The sequence below is a fragment of the Haplochromis burtoni genome, unplaced genomic scaffold (assembly GCF_018398535.1).
Source record: "Haplochromis burtoni strain Fernald_Lab_line unplaced genomic scaffold, NCSU_Asbu1 Contig_133, whole genome shotgun sequence".
Taxonomy (NCBI): domain Eukaryota; kingdom Metazoa; phylum Chordata; class Actinopteri; order Cichliformes; family Cichlidae; genus Haplochromis; species Haplochromis burtoni.
In genome coordinates, this window is record NW_024582494.1 from 154,984 (window position 1) to 172,743 (window position 17,760).

The window sequence follows — 17,760 nt, forward strand, 5'->3', positions numbered from 1 at the left end:
ACAAGCTCTCCCTTGATATCGTGGCTCATCCTCGCTATGCTTTGGGGCTTCATGTCTGCTGCGTGTGTTTGGAAGTCTGGCTCTTACAGTATGTACAGTATTAGAAAGCACAGCACACGCTCACAGGAAACATTCCTGAAGGGTTCACATCAGCACGATAATAACACACACACACAACCAACACACACAGCTGCTGCAGATTTATCTGCGTTCCACCACATCCCAGAGATGCTCTGCTGGACTGGGATCTGGTGACTGTGGTGGCCGTTCAAGAAACCAGTTTGATCTGATCCAAGGGACGTAGTGTGCTATTCTGCTGTCAGCAGAGGGATGGACACGTTCAGCAACAATACTCAAGTCGGCTGTGGTGTTTAAATACTGACCGGTCGGTACTAAGAGGCCCAAAGTGCGCTAGATCAGCGGTCCCCAACCCCCGGGCCACGGACCGCTCGTTTGATACCGGGCTGCAAGGCTTGAGGTTTCAGTTTTCAGTTCCCTGGGTCTTTCCCGTGTTGAAGTTGTGCGTCTTATTTTGAAAGAAACGTTTACGCGTTACCATAGTAACAGAGAGGGGGATGTTACTCTCGCTGTTGTTCAGGGGGACGCTGCTAATAAAGTTACACAATTACATAGTGAATTCGCTTTTATTATTATATTTACAAAGCGCCACAGTTTTTGTCTCGGTTGTATCATTTTATTTTGTTGTATTTATCCGCCACACCTTAAAGGCCGGCCCGTGAAAATATGGTCCGACATTAAACTGGTCCGTGGCGCACAAAAGGGGCTGCTTCTCCAGATACTGTACCCAGCACCACTCTAACACCAACAGCCTGAACTATTGATGCGAAGCCGGATGAAGCGATTGTTGCTGCAGAATATGAGACTCATTGAATCAAGCAACATTTTTCCAGTCTTGTATTATCCATGTAAACTGTAGCCTCAGTTTCCTGTTTTAAGCAGGCGGGGCAGACAGTGTGGTCTTCTGCTGCTGCACTGTGCACTCAGAGATGCTCTTTTTATACACTGCCTGTAATAACTGGTTATTTTTTTGGCATTTGCCTTTATTTGATTACAATAATGGAACTAGACAGGAAAGCAGAGAAAGACAGGGAAGACATGCATGAAAGGGCCATACGATCGCCTGCTCACCCACTGTGGTAACTGGTGCCATATTTGAGTTACTGTTGGCTTCCTATCAGCTGGAAGCTATTTTTGTCTGACCGCTGACACCAAGGAAGGATTTTCACCAAGTTTCTCTTTTTTTGAATCATTCTTTCTAAACCTGAGAGATGATGATTGTGTGTGATAGCAGATCAGCAGTTTCTGAAACACTAAGACCACTAAGTCTAAAGTCTAAGTCTAAATTACATACCTTATCAATAAAGTAAAACGTAAGCCAAAAAGAACGAGCAGCTCACTAGCTTCAAACACAACAACCACTCAGCTCACAAGCTGTAACCACACTACTGGCACTCTGGCCCAGAGCTCACCTTTCCCTGGGCTTAAATCTCCTTGATTACTGACGCGAGTCAGCTGTGTAAAAGGGAAAGGTGGCACCTCAGGCAGAAGAGGTGGTGGGACACGCCCACACAGGCATCTTCAGGAGGAGGCCCTGCTAGGGCCGTAACACCACGACAACAGAAAACCCACTGTTGTGCTGTAACATGGATGTAATATGTGAGCAACCGATCCACTGTTGTATGAAAGCCGTTGACATTGGTGCATTAATGCAGTGCCAGCTGTTCATGTGTTATGAGCCGTGTTTGGATTATCACTTATTTCCCTTCTCTCTTTTAAAAACTATACTTGATAAGTAGAGCCTAACTAACAAAGCTGCTAAGTTGTTGACTGGTATATGGTAAAGTGTCAGCCTAAAATCATCTTTTTGGAGAACCATGCATATTAAACCGTGCCCCTGTGTGTAGTGCGTAGGGCTGTGTGTCTACCTCGGGCCGCACTGACAAAGCCGTGTTGAAGGCCTCCACGGCTTTGTTAAACTCTCCGCTGAGGTTGTAAAGCACCCCGAGGCCCGTCTGCAAATCTGGGTCGATGCTGTCAGAGTTCTGCTGAACTGCTTCCAGGTAGAGCTCCTTGACCTCTGGTAGCACGGAGCTGTGGACACACACACACACACAAAATTGAGATAAGGATTAGTGTGACTTAAGGCTGCTGAGTAAGCACGCATAAGACTGCAGGGCCATGATGTGCACTGGACTTTTATTCACAGCGTAACATGATGAGAGGCAGCCGGGGGAATGACGGGGGCGGTACAGAGAGGAAAACTGGAAACCAGGCCGGTCGTATGGAAAGAATGAATTTCTGTTTGTAAACAGTTTGTAAACATGTTCACTGATGTTTGTAAACATGAGTGAAGCTGTGGTCTAATATTTAGCAGTGCATGTATCTGAAAACTGTGACGCAAGCCTTAGCAGAGCGATAAAAGGAAGGGATAGAAAATGAGGGATGAGGTGAGCAGCAAAAAATTAAAGGGATGTTATTCCGTGGACTAGAGGGGAGACCGCAGTAATTGGGCTGTAACTGTGTCTCTTCACACTGACTAGACGATTAATGATTTGATAAAGCGCTACTTTACCTCGGGAGTGGAATTAGGTCTTTCAGATCAGATATACCAAACAACCTCAATTATACGGCTTAAAATATTGCAGACAGCACGCACTTAACAAAGTAATTTAACAAGGTCCACACATGTACTGTAACCCTCCGTCTACCATCTCACCAGTATTACTGCCACTACCAGTGTCACCAGTACTACATTTCACAAGTACATATACGAGTATTAACAAATCCTGGAATTGTAATTTTACCAGTTTTAACAACAGAAGTCAAATCCAATAAAACACATCTGAAACTTTCTGTTTCTGACTATCCGAAGCCGCCAGGCTGCAACTCCAACTGTCCAGGAGCTCAGCGATAGTCTGGTCCAGATATGGGAGGAGCTCCTCCAGGACGCCATCAGTTACCTCATCAGGAGCACGCCCCTTTGTTGTCAGCTACTCTTGGGGCCCACACTGAGCACCATCTCAGCATCCTTTCATTACCCAGTCCATGTCAGTATAGATATCTAGCATGATTGTTTGTTTCCTATTGACAGTTTCAGTGTCTTCCTTTTATTTTTTTGGCTGTGCATATATTTTATATTAGAGACACGAACAATCCCAATAATAAAGATAAGCCAGCCAAATGAATGAAGCCGTCTGCAACGGAGCGTAAGCACACGTCAAACTGCCCGTCTGCCACAGCATCGTCAGCTGTGGCAACAATTGCTATTAGGAAAGAAGGAACCAGGAATCTGTGGAAGAAGGATTTTGTCATTCATATTTGCTAGAATTAAAAATATTCCCAGCACGTGATATTTATTGTTGAATTAAAAAAACACACAAATTCAGTATGTTATAATGTTATAAATAGAAGGAAAAACTGATGTGTGGCTAATGTTAACTGCTAGTACCAACACCCTCCTTTCCTTGCAGGTTAACGTCCACATGCCTGTCCTGAATGTATGTGTTGTGGTTAGCATTGCAGGTGTGAATGCTTGTCTGTCTCTCTCTGTTAGCCCTTTAAATACACACCAACCTGTCCGGGTTGTAGCTTATAATAGCTGAGATAACACTTCTCCTTGTGACTCTGAATTAGAGAGGTGGAAGAAAACAGACAGATGGCAAAATAATAGCCAATTACTGTTAAATAATCAGTGTATTAGTGTACAAAACAAACACCCAGGACCAGATTTTAAAGTGAAATGTCTTAAACTTGGTTTAGTAATTGTTAACAGCTACAAGTTTAAGAAACCTGCACAGCTACATGTTGCTTTCCACTTCATCAACAACACCTTTGACTTGCTGCAGCCTCTGATATGTGTACAAAGCCAACATACGAGACATCCGTCCATCTTTAATAAAGTGGCAAACAAGAGACTGCAGGTTTTCTTATGCTGTAGTGATCCTTTTAATTAGGTCTAAAGAGTTTAAATACTTTACCTTTCATGTCTGCCCAGGTTGGGAGCATGAGACATCCTGCGCTGGGAGTTTGGAGATCCCGTTAGATGAGTCTTGCCTTTGACAAGATGCTTGTACTTGGGATTGTGTCTCAGCCAGCGGAGGAGGGCCTCACAGGCATCATGGCGCATACCAGTGTTGGTCAGGCTCACTGCCAGAGCCAAGAGGGCTATAAGGTTGTTTGGGTGGAGCTCCAAACACCTGGAGACACGATTCATTCATGGGAGAAGAGAAATCAAGTAAGGTGTTCACTTCAAAGAGAAATCTAGATTTGACAAGCATTAATTGGGACAGGCCAAAGCAGAGGAACATCAGGCCAAGGCTAATGATTTCTGGGCCAGAGCGAACGAGCAACACTTCTCCTGCTCCGTCTCTGCTGCAGAGAGTCGTGTTTGCATGCTACCCACAGCTGATGATTTGAATTAGCTTTGCACTTAGGCAAAACAGCATGGGTGGTTGTTCCAGAGACGGAAAGTATGTTTGTAGTAATTGCTGAAGTTATATCACTGGTTATATCACGTGGACGCTTGCCACTGTGCTGGCACTTCATAATTGAAAAGGGAAGAAGAACAGAACAGTGTTGGATGAACGACTTGGATTAGTTGAAAGACTAAAGGGGAGGCCAAAACGAGATTTAGCTTTCAACAAGATAATTTTTATAGCCAGATTTGCTACAGTTGATGTGCCAGCTTCCTTAAAACCATCCTAATCTCGAACAAACCAAATTATTTCAGTCCCGCTGCAAATGACGTAAACCCTGGTTCAGGACACTGACGTTCACTGCATATAAAGTTAGGCCCATAAATACTCACACAGTGTTGCATTGTTTGTCTCCGTACATAGTGGATTTTAATCGAATAATTAAGGTGTGATCAAAGTGCAGACTTGACTTCAAGGCGTTTAACAAAAATACGAAACTGTTTAGGAATTATAGACATTTTTATACTTAGTCCCCCATTTTTATAGGCTTAAAAATAATTAGACCGTCAGACACAATTTTCAGATTTTGACGGCCTGTACCTCGACAACTGTTCATGGACATCACCAAATGCTGTGTTTCCGCCCTTGAGATGATCTGCCAGGCCTTCAGCCTCCTACTGTTGTTACTTTTTGGGATCTCTCTGTATCCAGTTTTCTCTTCAGTAACTAAAGAGCACGATCTGTTGGTTGAAAGCCGGTGACTGAGTCGGCCATCTTTGCCTTGCTATGTGCAGTATGCTTCTTATTATTGGTGTGCACTGTGAAATCCTTTCTGATCAGTTTAGCATCATTTAGCAGAGGGTATAGCCTTGTACACTTCACAGTGCATCCTGTTACCTCTATCAGCAGTCACACCATCAATAAACAGCTGTGACCCACACATGCCAGTGCCATAGCACAGCCTCCACTGTGTTTGACGGACGATGTGGTTTACTTTAGCTGTGCTCTTCCAGGCCCTCTGTGATTTTCTTAGAGTAAGGCATGAACTGGCCTTTCTATGTTTATTTTGTTTTCCAGCCTAATGATGAACTTTACATATAATGTCTCATCTTTTTGGCAGTTTCCAGCAAACAGCTACTAAACAGAAGGTAAACAATTGGAATCAGATCTTTCATCTGCTTAATTTGTCATCGAATAACAAGGGAACGGGTCTCACCTTGTCAAAAACCCACCTTTCAGTCACCTGTCTGAAAATGGACTTTGCATAAAAAAACAGTTAATGTGATACGGTTTTCGAGTCATAGCTTAAAGTCTGCCCTTCGATCACATCTTAATTGCTTTATTTCAAATAGCAGAACTGTAGGTGTAGCCTTTGTATCAAAGAAGACATTTTCTGAATTAAAGCATAAACATGGCAAAACAAAGTTAAGCATATGACATTATTCAACAAACAGATAAAAAAGAGAATACAGCAGTGTTGTGAATCTGAAACGATGCCACTGTAACCACAAGCTAAAAACATTTAATCTCACTTCATACAAAAAGAGCCTTCGCAGATGGAGCCATTACATAACACAGACATTCAAACCACAGAAGGAGCATGTAGGACTCTGCTGGACCGCAGGAATCTCAGGCCAACTAAGATATTCTGCATGACAGCGGACACCGTTTGTAATCCACGTCTAACAGCGATCACATTTTCCTAGTCTTGTTTCTTTCTTCTGAAAAATGGACCATATCTGAAGGAAGAACACGTTCTCCTGAGTCTCTTGTGTTTTCTGTTGTCAGCACTCACATTCCCAGAAAGGTGTCATTTCCGGCTTCACCAGTTTGAATGAAAGTGGGCCACCTCCCATTGAGGCTTCTGCTCATAAACGTGCTCTGTGCTATCACCATCCATGTGGGGTGTCTCTGTTTTAAGAATAAAACTCCCAGAGCCTGCTCTTCCCATCTCCATCTAAGGATAACTGAACAAAACTGTGATGGTGTTCTTCTTATAATACTGTTTTAACATCGGCATATAGTTATGACTTGGTTTTGTTCTCGCTGAACCTACTGCTGTTAAACAGTTCAGTGAAACCTCGCAGGCAAATTTCACGTGCTGGGCTTCATCTTTTCACATGATATTTCCACAGTGTCCCACTTGTGCAAACATATGGTGTTCCCAAGCAGCAACAGCTGACTGACTCCAATGTCTGCGAGCGTTTTTTGATTTTAAATGGGAACTGAATGCAGTTGTTTGTCATTACCTCTGGAGGGAGACAATCGCTGCCTGCTCGTTCTCATTTTCAGCCTGGGTGGTCCCCAGGACTTGCCAGGCCTGCATCAAAACAATACAAACAGGTAAAGAACAAAGAGTAAAAAACACACGGTGGAAACAGTGTACAGCCTATGCTGCCACGGCTGTTGTCTGGCTACTGTGAGTTAAGACATCCATAGCTCCAGCTAATTTTAAGGAAGTACAACTGGGGTATATGCAGTGATGATTAAGACTGACAGTGTTTTATTTGGGCTATTGTCCTCAGACACCATCAGATATTATGTAGTAAAACTGAAAAAGAGCATACTTTAATAATAAATATAGTTTCTTTTGTGTGTAACCGCAATGGGACCTATCCAGGTATGCATTTACTGCATTGTTTGGCATCGTGTTTGGCATCGCTGTCATGCTGAAACATGAAGCCCCTGCCAATCAGATGCTTTATAGATGATATACAGTGGATCAAAATGTGAAGGTAACTGCATCCACGATTGTGCCTCCACCGTGTTTAAAAGTTGGCTGTAGACACTCAGGGCTGCTCCTCCATACACACTGTCAACACTTTGAACCAAATATTTCAAATTTGGATTCATCTCTCCAGAAGTCCTCTTGCCCCTCATTTTCTGCCCATTTCCTGTGTAACTTGGCACACCCCAATCTCCCCCATTCTCTCGAGGCTGTGCTGGTAGACACAGATAACCTCCTTGCAATGGTACGTACTGATGAGCCTTCCTGGAGGAGTTACTACCAACCTCTGTAGGGTCCAGGTATTACCTCATGCTACCAGTAGTAACACTGACCCTAGCCAAATGCAAAACTAGTGAAAACAAGAAGGAAAAAAAGCATTCCTGTTTTGGGGGTTGTCTCATCGTTGCCCAAAGCAGCTGATTATCATCCTCTTCTGCTGCTCAGCTGAGCAGATCATTATCCCACAGCTTTAAATGACTTGCTGTCCTCTTTAATTTGAATATGTTTATGTGTTAGAGGGACGACACTGACTTGAATTAGGGCCTTCATCAACACAAGAGGCCAGACAATGATATAACGAACCTGAAATCCAATCCAGATTATGAGATTAGTCCCACTGTATGATGTGTGTGTAAGGGCACATTTAATAACCTGTTCTAATCTCTCTACATGCTTTTTTTGTTCAGCTCTTTGAAACCAGGCGCCAAATGATTTCTGAATGATTCAGAGGTCTTCGCAGTCGGCCAATAAGCCGCTACGTGCCCTACAAGGAAATTTGGAATCGTATTAGTTCCATATACCGTGGGATAATCCTCTCCTCGGAATAACTGGCACATTTCTGTATATTCCAGGGGATTCCGAAGTACTTTGAATGAAGGCTTTGCTCTTTCAGCTCGCAAAGAGGTCACTCCATTGAAATGGGAGGAATACAAAAAGGAGAATGAGCTATTGTTCATCTCACTGGGCAAATGGAAATTCTCATCAAGTGCAAGTCGAGTATTTTTTTGCTACAGTAAACAACTATTTTTAAAAGGGAAAAAATCCCCTGACCTCTACAGGCAATCAGCATTGAGCCTGTGGGTGCTGCCTACCAAATCAGCTGGTCAGTGAGGCATTCTTCCTCTGTAGCAGGGGAGGATTTAGCCATAGCTTTGCAATGAAAGCCTCAGTGATCCAGTCCAGTTAGCCGGCGTAAGGCTGCAGTTTCTATCGGCCATTTGTACTCTAAAAGTGTACAAATGTCTGTAAATATGAATAGCTCTGCTACTGACTTGACTGGGTAAACAGTGTGTGTTGACAGCTCTGTGCATGTGTATATTAGCAGAATTCACCTCTGAATCGTGAGGGTCCTGTAGGACAGCTGCTTCAAGCAAAAGCACAGCGTTTGGCAAGTCTCCCTCTCGGGATTTCTTCAGTCCCTCTTCGAATGCATTAGGCAAGTCCTTATAAGGATTATCTGTGTGGAAGTAGTAACCCTATCAGCAAGAAGAAAAGATAAAAACAAGCACAGTGGCAACGTCAGTTTCACTCTTCTATTATTCCAATGCAAACCAAGTGTCCTGTGCAGTTGTATATTTAAGCAAAACTGCAGGAGCAGGAATTGATCTTTTCTCCTTCACATCAAACCTGGACTGAGCTCCCCAGGGTTTGTCTGCTCTCTTTAAATGTTAAACTTTGCATTTTCAAACTGTGATTACCCTGGTGTGTTGCGTGCTTTTGAGCATGATGACTTTGAAACAGATTTTTCCTTAAGAACGAGCGCTACGCTGGGATCAATACAGAAAGCCCACAAGTCTGCTCTCACATGATTTCCTGGCATAAGAAGGTCAGCTGGTGGGTGATGCTCAGACATGTGCTCATGTCCTCTGAAACTCGGGAAAACGTCATTGTGATGCGGTAAACATGCAGGTCAGTGTGCAGGCGTTGTTACATTGCATCACAACACATTAACAAGTAGTGTTGATCAGTCTGGCGTGAAACAGAAAGATAAATACAACTAAATTATTACTTTTTTTGTATGTTTCTTCTTCAGAATGGCATATTTTTAGACTCTTAGACTTTAATTATCTGTGCTGCTTTCAATAAAATAAGCAGCTTTAGCTTTACTCGCTGTTTCACTCTTGGGTTTTCATATTGTCACTCTTCTCATACACAATAGGGAATCGGTCAAACAGACCTAGAGACCACCTCATCCCTTTGTGGCACAGCATTCACCCAGCAGCTGACTCTAGGTGAAAAAAAATCCATATTCCCCAACAACCTGGCTAATGGGTGTTGGCTATGTTGCTGGAAACTTCTATTTAAATTCTTTGGTCACTAGCAGGTTGCCACGGTCGCCTGGAGCTTACATGGAAGAAGCCACTTGTCTGCATAGACTCCCTGATTGGCCTCCTAGCTAGTGAAACTTGAAAGTTTGACAGGTTACACGTCACAGGTTCACAATCACTTAGCCAGTAGTTAGCCAGTGCTTGCAGACAATTAGGTATCTTCCACACAAACTGGAGGTGACCGCTGTTATCAGCTAATGCTAAGCGACAGTATAGTAACTGGTAGTGATGGCATCACTGGCTGGCCTTTAAGAATCAGTTTCACAGCGACGGCAAGCGACCTCCAGTAACTACTGGCAACCACTAGAGGAATACTCATCTTTGCATGGATACCAGTGCTTACCAGGTATGTGTGACTGAGACCAAAGGCTTCACATTCAACACGGAGTCGTTTAACACTAGTTTAGACATCATCCCTCATTTTTAAAACCCATTCACATATATAAAAGTTCTGGATCCACAAAGCTCGGTGCATTACAGTAACCTTAAAGTCTCTGATAGTTGACTGTTAACCTCAGGGTGACAAGCCTCCATTAATCACGCCTGTTTCTAAAATCCCTCTGTTGCTCACTCATTCATCACTTTGAGACTTCAAGGCCACTTACTAATCATAAATCTTCCCTCATGCGCATTGTGAGAATATTAGCACAGGTTCATTTTATGGCTGCATAAATTCTGACAGTCACACATGGATAAATACAGAATTGGACACTAAATCAACGTGGAAGACAATAAACAGCTCAGATATTTTAAATGTTGATCTACAAAGGCTGATAAAACTATATTTGGTTTCAGGTTTTTATAGATGTCAGATGTAAACATACTGCACACTTTCACTCTAGGCGCACACGCAGTTCTGCATATTCCTGCATCACTGTCATCAGGACGAATCTGCGTGCGCGCTGAGAGTAACATTTTAATGATAGTGACCTTCTCGTACGGAGACACAGTGGAGGGAATCTGTGCCTGCTCGTTTTCCGTCAGCCAGTTTCGCCGAGCCAGCTCTTCCCACTCTGCCTGCATCTTATCCCAGAACTCGGTATCTGACTGCACACATCAGAGAGAGAGAGAGAGGACACAGTTCAAGAAAACAGGAAGGAAGGAATGGAAGGTGACAGGGGGGAAATGAGTGAATAGTTAGCTCTTGCAATTTGCAATCACCCTACTGTTGGAAATGTCACGTCTGCCTGTTTCCTTGCTGTAATGTACAGACCTCACACTCCTGATGACTCATCACATCTGCATGTCAAGGCAGAGTTTAGAGGAAAAATGCTTTATGCTGGAAATGCAGCTGCAGGAAATGGATGAAGACCAGACCAGAATGAAACACGCGGCTGGCACCTTCTTTCAACAGAATCGGTTAATTCTTCAAAACAGCAGCTAAACCTGAAGTACTGTTTCTGCCGTTCAATAATTTGCATATTTCAAACTTGGTCTGTTCTTTCTAAGACGATCAGAAACACACAAAATGTTCACATTTCCTTGACAGAGTTGGACTTAAGGAACTCTATCAGGATGATATTTGCACCTTTCAATCAGCAGACCGAAGGCTGTCAGTGTAATGTGGGAGTTTGCTTCCTGGAGCATTTTCTAACATTTCTTCTGACAGGAAATCAAAGCCTGTACTGGGAACCTTTTAAATACATGTTTGTTTGCCATCAATTAGTTTAATCAACCAGAGTTTGTGTTGTTTTGCAATAACCCTTGAATACGACATCTTACTGTAATGTAATTAACGGCAAGACTACTAATTATAAGGAAACTGTTGAATTGTGTTTATTTATTATGGTAGCAGACCTATAAACACTTCAAAGAGGCTTTAAGAAACCGATTGTAACAAGTGTCACCTGGCAGTTTGTTGCTCTCTGCCAGGTGATTGGCTGAAGAGCTATGAAAAGGTAGTGGGTGTGTGGAGTGAGGTCAGCACTCTTCTGTGGAAAAAACAGAAGAGTGATTAATTCAATCGGGTGCGAGTGGGCATACTGTCGGTAAGAGACTTTTGCCATTTTGTTTGGATCATTTGTTATTGTAGGTGCCCGTTTTTAATGCGTGTCGCTGGACTTTTGTAGTGTGACCACGAGTTATAATAGGAGAATTGATCAAGCCCTCAATCGACTGCGCGCAGGGAGATGGATCAATATTGTAGGTATATTGAGTGTGTGTTTTAGCTTTGACTTTGAATGGTTTCACAAAATTGATATTTTATTGGGTAATATTTTATTCCATAATGTTGTTTGTGTTGTTCAGCTGTGCTGTCTCTGTCCTTTTTTGTTCATTCTTTTGATTGATTTGGAATTTTGTTTTGGTTAGTCCGTCCAGCCGTGAAGGCGGGTATTGATTGTGAGTGAGTTGTGTAAGGGCGGACTAACCTCCTTCTTTGTGTTTTGTTTATTTGATTGTGCCACTTCCCTTTATATTCCAGATTACAGGTCATGCATAGTGCATAGACCCGAATTGTTTGCAGTGCATGCCACAGGTAAATTGACTGCAGTGTCGCTAAACGGGGTGTAACGGTTTGCAGTGTTGTGTTATTTCTCACACCATTTGTGTGGTAAGTCTCATGTGCAGCTGGGATATCAGCAGGATGTTGTAAGTCCTGTCTGGAAATAACTGGGAATTTGTGTGTTTAATTAATGTAATAAATAAATTATCAATTTCTTTCATTGCCCCGTTTACTCTTCCCTTGTCTTCGGTTACACTATTAAAATTGCTTGCAACAAAATGACAGCAATCTCATTGTTTAATTGTAAACTAAAACAATTAAACAATGAGATGTGAAAAGTGTCTCTTTAGGTTTCTTGAAGACGTTTCATCCGAGAAGCTTCTTCAGTTCTAAGAGCAGCGATTGGTGGAGAGTCCCAGATTTAAGCCCTGTGGGAGAGTCCCCCAAAGAGGGACATGATCACACGAGCCAGGGTGTGAAAAACGGGTGTGGGTCATAATCAGCCAAGGTTTCAGGTGAACCCATAGTGAAGCCTAGCCCCACCCTATCATGTGACTTACTGAGGTCAAAGGACCCAGGATGTGAGTGGTCATTAAGGCGTCTGGGAAAGGAGCTGGATTATAGATGGCAGACAGCTGGTGTCGTAAGCCCCGCCCTCTGTTCAAAGATGGCCGTTCACAGTGGACATAGGCTGTATCCCAATTCAGGGTCTGCAGCCTTAAAGTACGCATTTCAAGGCCGATTACGTCACCGCGACGCGACGAAGGCTGTCCCAATTCAAAGGCTGCTCGAAATGCGGCCCTCAAATGCGGCCTTCATTTCCCTGAATTTTAAGGCTGTGGCGGTGTAGACTTCGTGGCCCAACATATCCCAGAATGCATAGCGCGGCGGTGGGTGTGGATAATTTTGCCGAAAAAAAACGGCGGATGAGGGGCGCCCGAAGAGGGAACTTTAAGTAAGTACTGAATATTATGTCACTTATTTATGTGCAAATGTTTACGAAGAACATTAAACATTCCTGTTGGCCACATGTCGGCAAAGTCATGTGACATTAGTGACGTTTGTACTAACTTGGTTTTAAAGCCTTTACTTTAAAATATACGCCGTTCAATAGCTGAGCTTAATCTTACAGAGAATGATCAAAGCTCATGTAGGAACAAACAAATGAACAAAAGATTTTCTCCTTCATTTCTGTCAAACACAGCTATGACACGTTTCCAGCTGTTAGTATCATGGTTGCTAGGCAACCTGGGCAGCGCAACGGAGGCTAGACCGTCCCATTTCACAAGCCTCGCACTTCCGGCCTTAGCGGTCTTTGAGCACGCGGCCCTTGAGGACCGTTGAGGCTGCGTACTTTAAGGCTGCAGACCCTGAATTGGGATACAGCCAGTGTTTGTGTCTGCCCTGGTCCCACGTCTCTGTTCCCTCTGTAGTGCCTGCCTGTGAGTCTGTAAGTTCAGTCTGTGTTATGTTTACTGTTTTATTTTGAAGGTCCATGTCTTATGTTAATGTATTTGGTTTTGCTTCCCCTGTCACGTTAGGCCTGATTCGCCCCAGCTGTTTCCCTCCTGTTGCTCATTCCCTGATTGCTCCCTCTATGTATTTAAGCCCTGTGTTTTCTTCCGTCCTGGTCGTGATCTACTCTCGTCTGTCTGTCCGTCCGGCCGTGTTTATTTTGGATTCTCAGTTTTGTTACTTTTTGAGTTTAGCATTAAAGCTGTTTTGAAGTACGCTCATGCCTCTGAGCGTCTGCACTTTGGGTCCTCCTTACCACCACTCCTGCCTGCACACAGCCCTGACTTGACAGTCTGGGCCCAAATCTGAACTCCACATGTAAATAATAAGGTGTTTCTCATCTGTCCTTCACACATTGTACTCTAAGTTTAAGCAAGCATTTATGCAATAAATCGAACTGATATACAAAGTGTGACCAGCGTGATCCAGTGTGAGAACTGCGAGTATCATAGCAGGACGTCCTTAAAATGTCTTGCTGAAAGTAACCAGCACACGTTAGTCTTGCATTCACATCGGCTGAGTCTGACTGGCTTAATGATTGGCTGTTATTACAGGCTTGTATTATTCATCTTGGTGTCAGGATGTTTCCTGTGTTACAGAACATAACGGAGAAAAGATGCCCAGCAGCTCGCTTGTTTACACCACTATCAGTGCTATCTGCAGTTACAAAGTGTGTAAAAATACACTGCTGAAGGTTAACAATGACTCCGACCCTCTTCCTTAATACTAATAATAAAATGCTAAAATACAGTTTTTACCCCTAAAATCAGTATAAGATTAAGAAACTACCATTTACTTAAAATAAATTAAAAATCCACAATATTGCGCTCATATGATCCATACTTCCAGTTGTTAGTCCCGAATCCTGATTCCCTGCACAGCATCATTTCCTCCTGGCTTCCGGCAGTGTTCATCTTCATGTTCTTATAATAGATTTTTATGGCAGGCTGCAGTCATTGTGGTAATTTAAATACTACGGCTTTAATGTTTTTTCATTATTTTTATCGCAGGGCCTGCATTGGCCCTGTTACCTACCCATCATCTCAATGTTTCCAAGTCGTAGACGGTAAACTGCTTGCGGTACCGCTCAGTAAATTGCTCGGAGAATTAAAATCGAGTAAATACACATGCATGTTGTGAAATGACAAGAAATTCATATTTCTTCATAATGCTGTGACGGATGTTTTCAACGCTGGCATTGGCAGTTTAATTATGAGGAACAAGGCAAAGACACAGCAAGGTAATTATATCCTGCGTACGACTGGAGTGAGGCCACGGCTGCGACTCTAATTTCAGCAGCTCTGATGAAGTGCTACGTGAAAGAGACAGAGAGCTTCCCACCACCAAACATGTCGCCGCTGCTTGTAAATGAGGTGGGGTTTCATTAGTTACTTCATGAATACATTATTAACAACAGCAATAATCATAGCAGCCTCTACAGAGCTTGCACATCGCTGTTTGTGTCGCCTACTTTTGGAAAAACTATACTTATGTTTTGCCTTTAGAGTCCAATTAATGCGTGCTACTCAAACGGGCTGAGGTGATGAATGCAGTGAAAATAAATGGACGCGGCTGAGAAGGTAATTTGTAATGAAAATTCTCGATAAGTCAGCTAAAAAACGAAAGGTGCAATATATTTATCTTAGGCCTGATAGGAAAAACAGAGCCATAATTATTTATAATAAATGATTATGAAATGCCCTTTTGCATAGAGCATTATCGTTACTGTAAACACAGGTGGACTTATAGACTTAATATAAAGGTAGAGATTCACACTCACGGGAGTTGTGTGTGTAAACCAGCATAGTGAGCATTCAAACAGCAACATGAAACTTTGTCTTATGGATGAGTTCAGATCTCGCTCATGTCTGCATTTATACAAACGACTTTATCACCAGGTGCAGAGGGAATGGAGACCCACAGGCTTTAAAGCTTTTGGCAACCATCAGACCAACCTTCATCACACTAAAGTGAATATTTCCTGCTTTTCGCTAACTGAAAAAATGCTAATAATCTATAAATGAATGTTATTTTGTTTTGTTCCTTGTGATGTTGAAATTTGCGATGATAACTGGCCTAACAGGATGTCAGTTTGAACTGTTACCTTGAAACACAGTCTTTGGAAGAAAACAAGTACTTGAACAGGGTTACTTATCCACTTTGCCCAGGCGGCCTGCATCACAAAAAGTCTCATTATTTACCAGTGACACAGCAGCAGACTCCAGAAAAAAGGACTCTTCTCATCTCCAGAGCAGGACTGGCCTGGCCTTTTAATGTTAATGAGCCACCCACTTCTGTGCTGCGTAGGCCAAGTCCTTGGTCAGCGAGACAAAAATAGGAAGCTAGAGTCCCGATAATGTCACTCAGAGACGAGTAAAATGCACTGCTGTGGACAAAGTGCTACCAGTGCATTTTGGCAGACCTTCTGCATGGATGTCTTTGATAACAGCACATAGATCTACTTCAGTGAGGGCTTTTTCATGTAAAGGTTTGTGGCTGATTGCAAACAAACTGAAATGAAAGATCCTTACTCTAGGTTGAGCCGGAGTAGCAACAAAGTTTGCTTCTTTTATTATAGTAGTGAAGATGTGACCTTCAGGACCTACTTCCTTATTGTATTCTTCCTCACTGTAGTAGACACTGCAGTATATTATTTGATAGCTGCTGACGAAATACGCAGCTGCAATGTTTTATGGTAGTTTTATTTTAATAGTGACAGAGAGAATAACAATCTAAAATGTAGAAAAAATGCATTAGATAAAAGTTATAAATGGATTTGAATGTCACTGAGTGAAATAAGCACTTGATCCCATTGAATCCAGCTGGAATTCTGGCTGCCAGTGATACCAGGCCTGTGAGCCCATGTTTCATGCAGATTACAGGTAATCAACTTGATCTGAAGTCATTATGCATGTACAGCACACAAGGCTGGAGTGGGCTACAAGACCATCGGGAGACGTAACAACTGTTGGTGGGATCATCTAGAAATGGAAGCAATAAAAAAACAGTCGCCTTCGTTCTGGAGCTCCACACAAGAATGATGATGAGGAAGGTGGAGGATCAGCCCGAAACTACACAAGTTTGAAGATAACTGGGACCACAGCCACCACTTGGTAACACATTATTGTCACGGTTCTGGGTCTTTTGTTTTCAGTGTTTTGAGTTTTCTCATGGTTTTTGTCATTTTGTATGATCTTAGTCTACTTTGTTATTCTACGGTTGACTCTGTAGTGCCTCGGTTGCTTATTCTGTTTAGCTTTTGGTTATTGTGTCCTTGCCAACTGTGTTTATTTAATTGTGTGAGTTCTTGTTTCTCTCATTGTGTTTCACTTCATTATGTTCATGTTTCCCCAGCCCATCACATCTGCACCGTCGCTCCCTCGTGTTCCCTCGCTCCCTCTAGCCTGCCCGCTCCTCCATTCCTGTTTTCTGTTTTATTGTGAAGGTCGTGTTCCCATGTTCGGCGTGTCTTGTTTTGCTTCCTCTGTGGTGTCTAGGTAATTCGTGTCAGCTGTGTTCCCCATGTGTCCTCACTTCCCTCGTTATCCCTTTTGTATTTAGTGTCTGCGTCTACCTGCGCTGGTTGTCGTGATCTCCCCCATAGCTGTGTGATGCCCCCTGTGTGAATGATCATTACAATTTCCCAGTTTAGTTTTGTACCATTTTGCCTTTTTCCAGCAATAAAGCTGCTTTTTGAGTTCACGTGCTGCTTCCGTGAGTCTGCTTTGGGTCCAATCTCCTGCCTGCTACACAGCAATTCATGACAATTATACTGTAACGGATTGAAATCTTGCAGCGCCTGTAAGGTCCCCCTGCTGAAGAATGCACACATCCAGGCCTGTGGTTAGATAAAACCAAAATCGAGGCATCAGCTCGATCCGCTGTGTCTGCATTATAAGGACATTGTGCTTCGGGGCTGTTTTCCTACTAAGGGTACAGGATGACTTCACCATATTTAGGATGTGACCACGTACCATAAAATCTTGGAGCCTCCTTCCTTCAAAAATGGGTCGTGGATGGGTTTTCTACAATCACCCAACAGTGACCCAAAATGCACTGCCAAGGCAACAAAGGAGCAGCTAAAGAAGAAGCACATTAAGGTCATCAAGTGGTCTAGCCAGTCCTTAATCCTACAGAAAACCTGTGAAGCAGCTGAAGCGCTGAGTTACCAAGCACCAACCAAAAGAACCTGAAAGGATTTACAGAGTTTCTGTGGAGACGAGTGGGCAAAAATCCCCTCTGAGATCTGTGCAAACCTGGTGACCAATTACAGGAAACATCTCACCGCTGTGCTCGCCATCAAGAGCTCGC

At 43.1% G+C, this 17,760-nt stretch overlaps 1 protein-coding gene across 6 annotated transcripts in view; it reads right to left on the minus strand.

Annotated features, from left to right (window-relative positions):
- The window catches only part of pex5la (peroxisomal biogenesis factor 5-like a), a 116,908-nt gene that overhangs the window by 8,848 nt on the left and 90,300 nt on the right, over positions 1–17,760 (minus strand). For all 6 annotated transcript variants that reach the window (XM_042224269.1, XM_005931001.3, XM_005931000.2 and 3 more), the window contains 5 exons: positions 10,422–10,538; positions 8,496–8,639; positions 6,686–6,756; positions 3,999–4,217; positions 1,947–2,112 (listed from right to left, as the gene is read on the minus strand). In XM_042224269.1, coding sequence (XP_042080203.1) covers positions 1,947–2,112; positions 3,999–4,217; positions 6,686–6,756; positions 8,496–8,639; positions 10,422–10,538 — 717 coding nt within the window. The remainder of the gene's footprint in view (positions 1–1,946; positions 2,113–3,998; positions 4,218–6,685; positions 6,757–8,495; positions 8,640–10,421; positions 10,539–17,760) is intronic.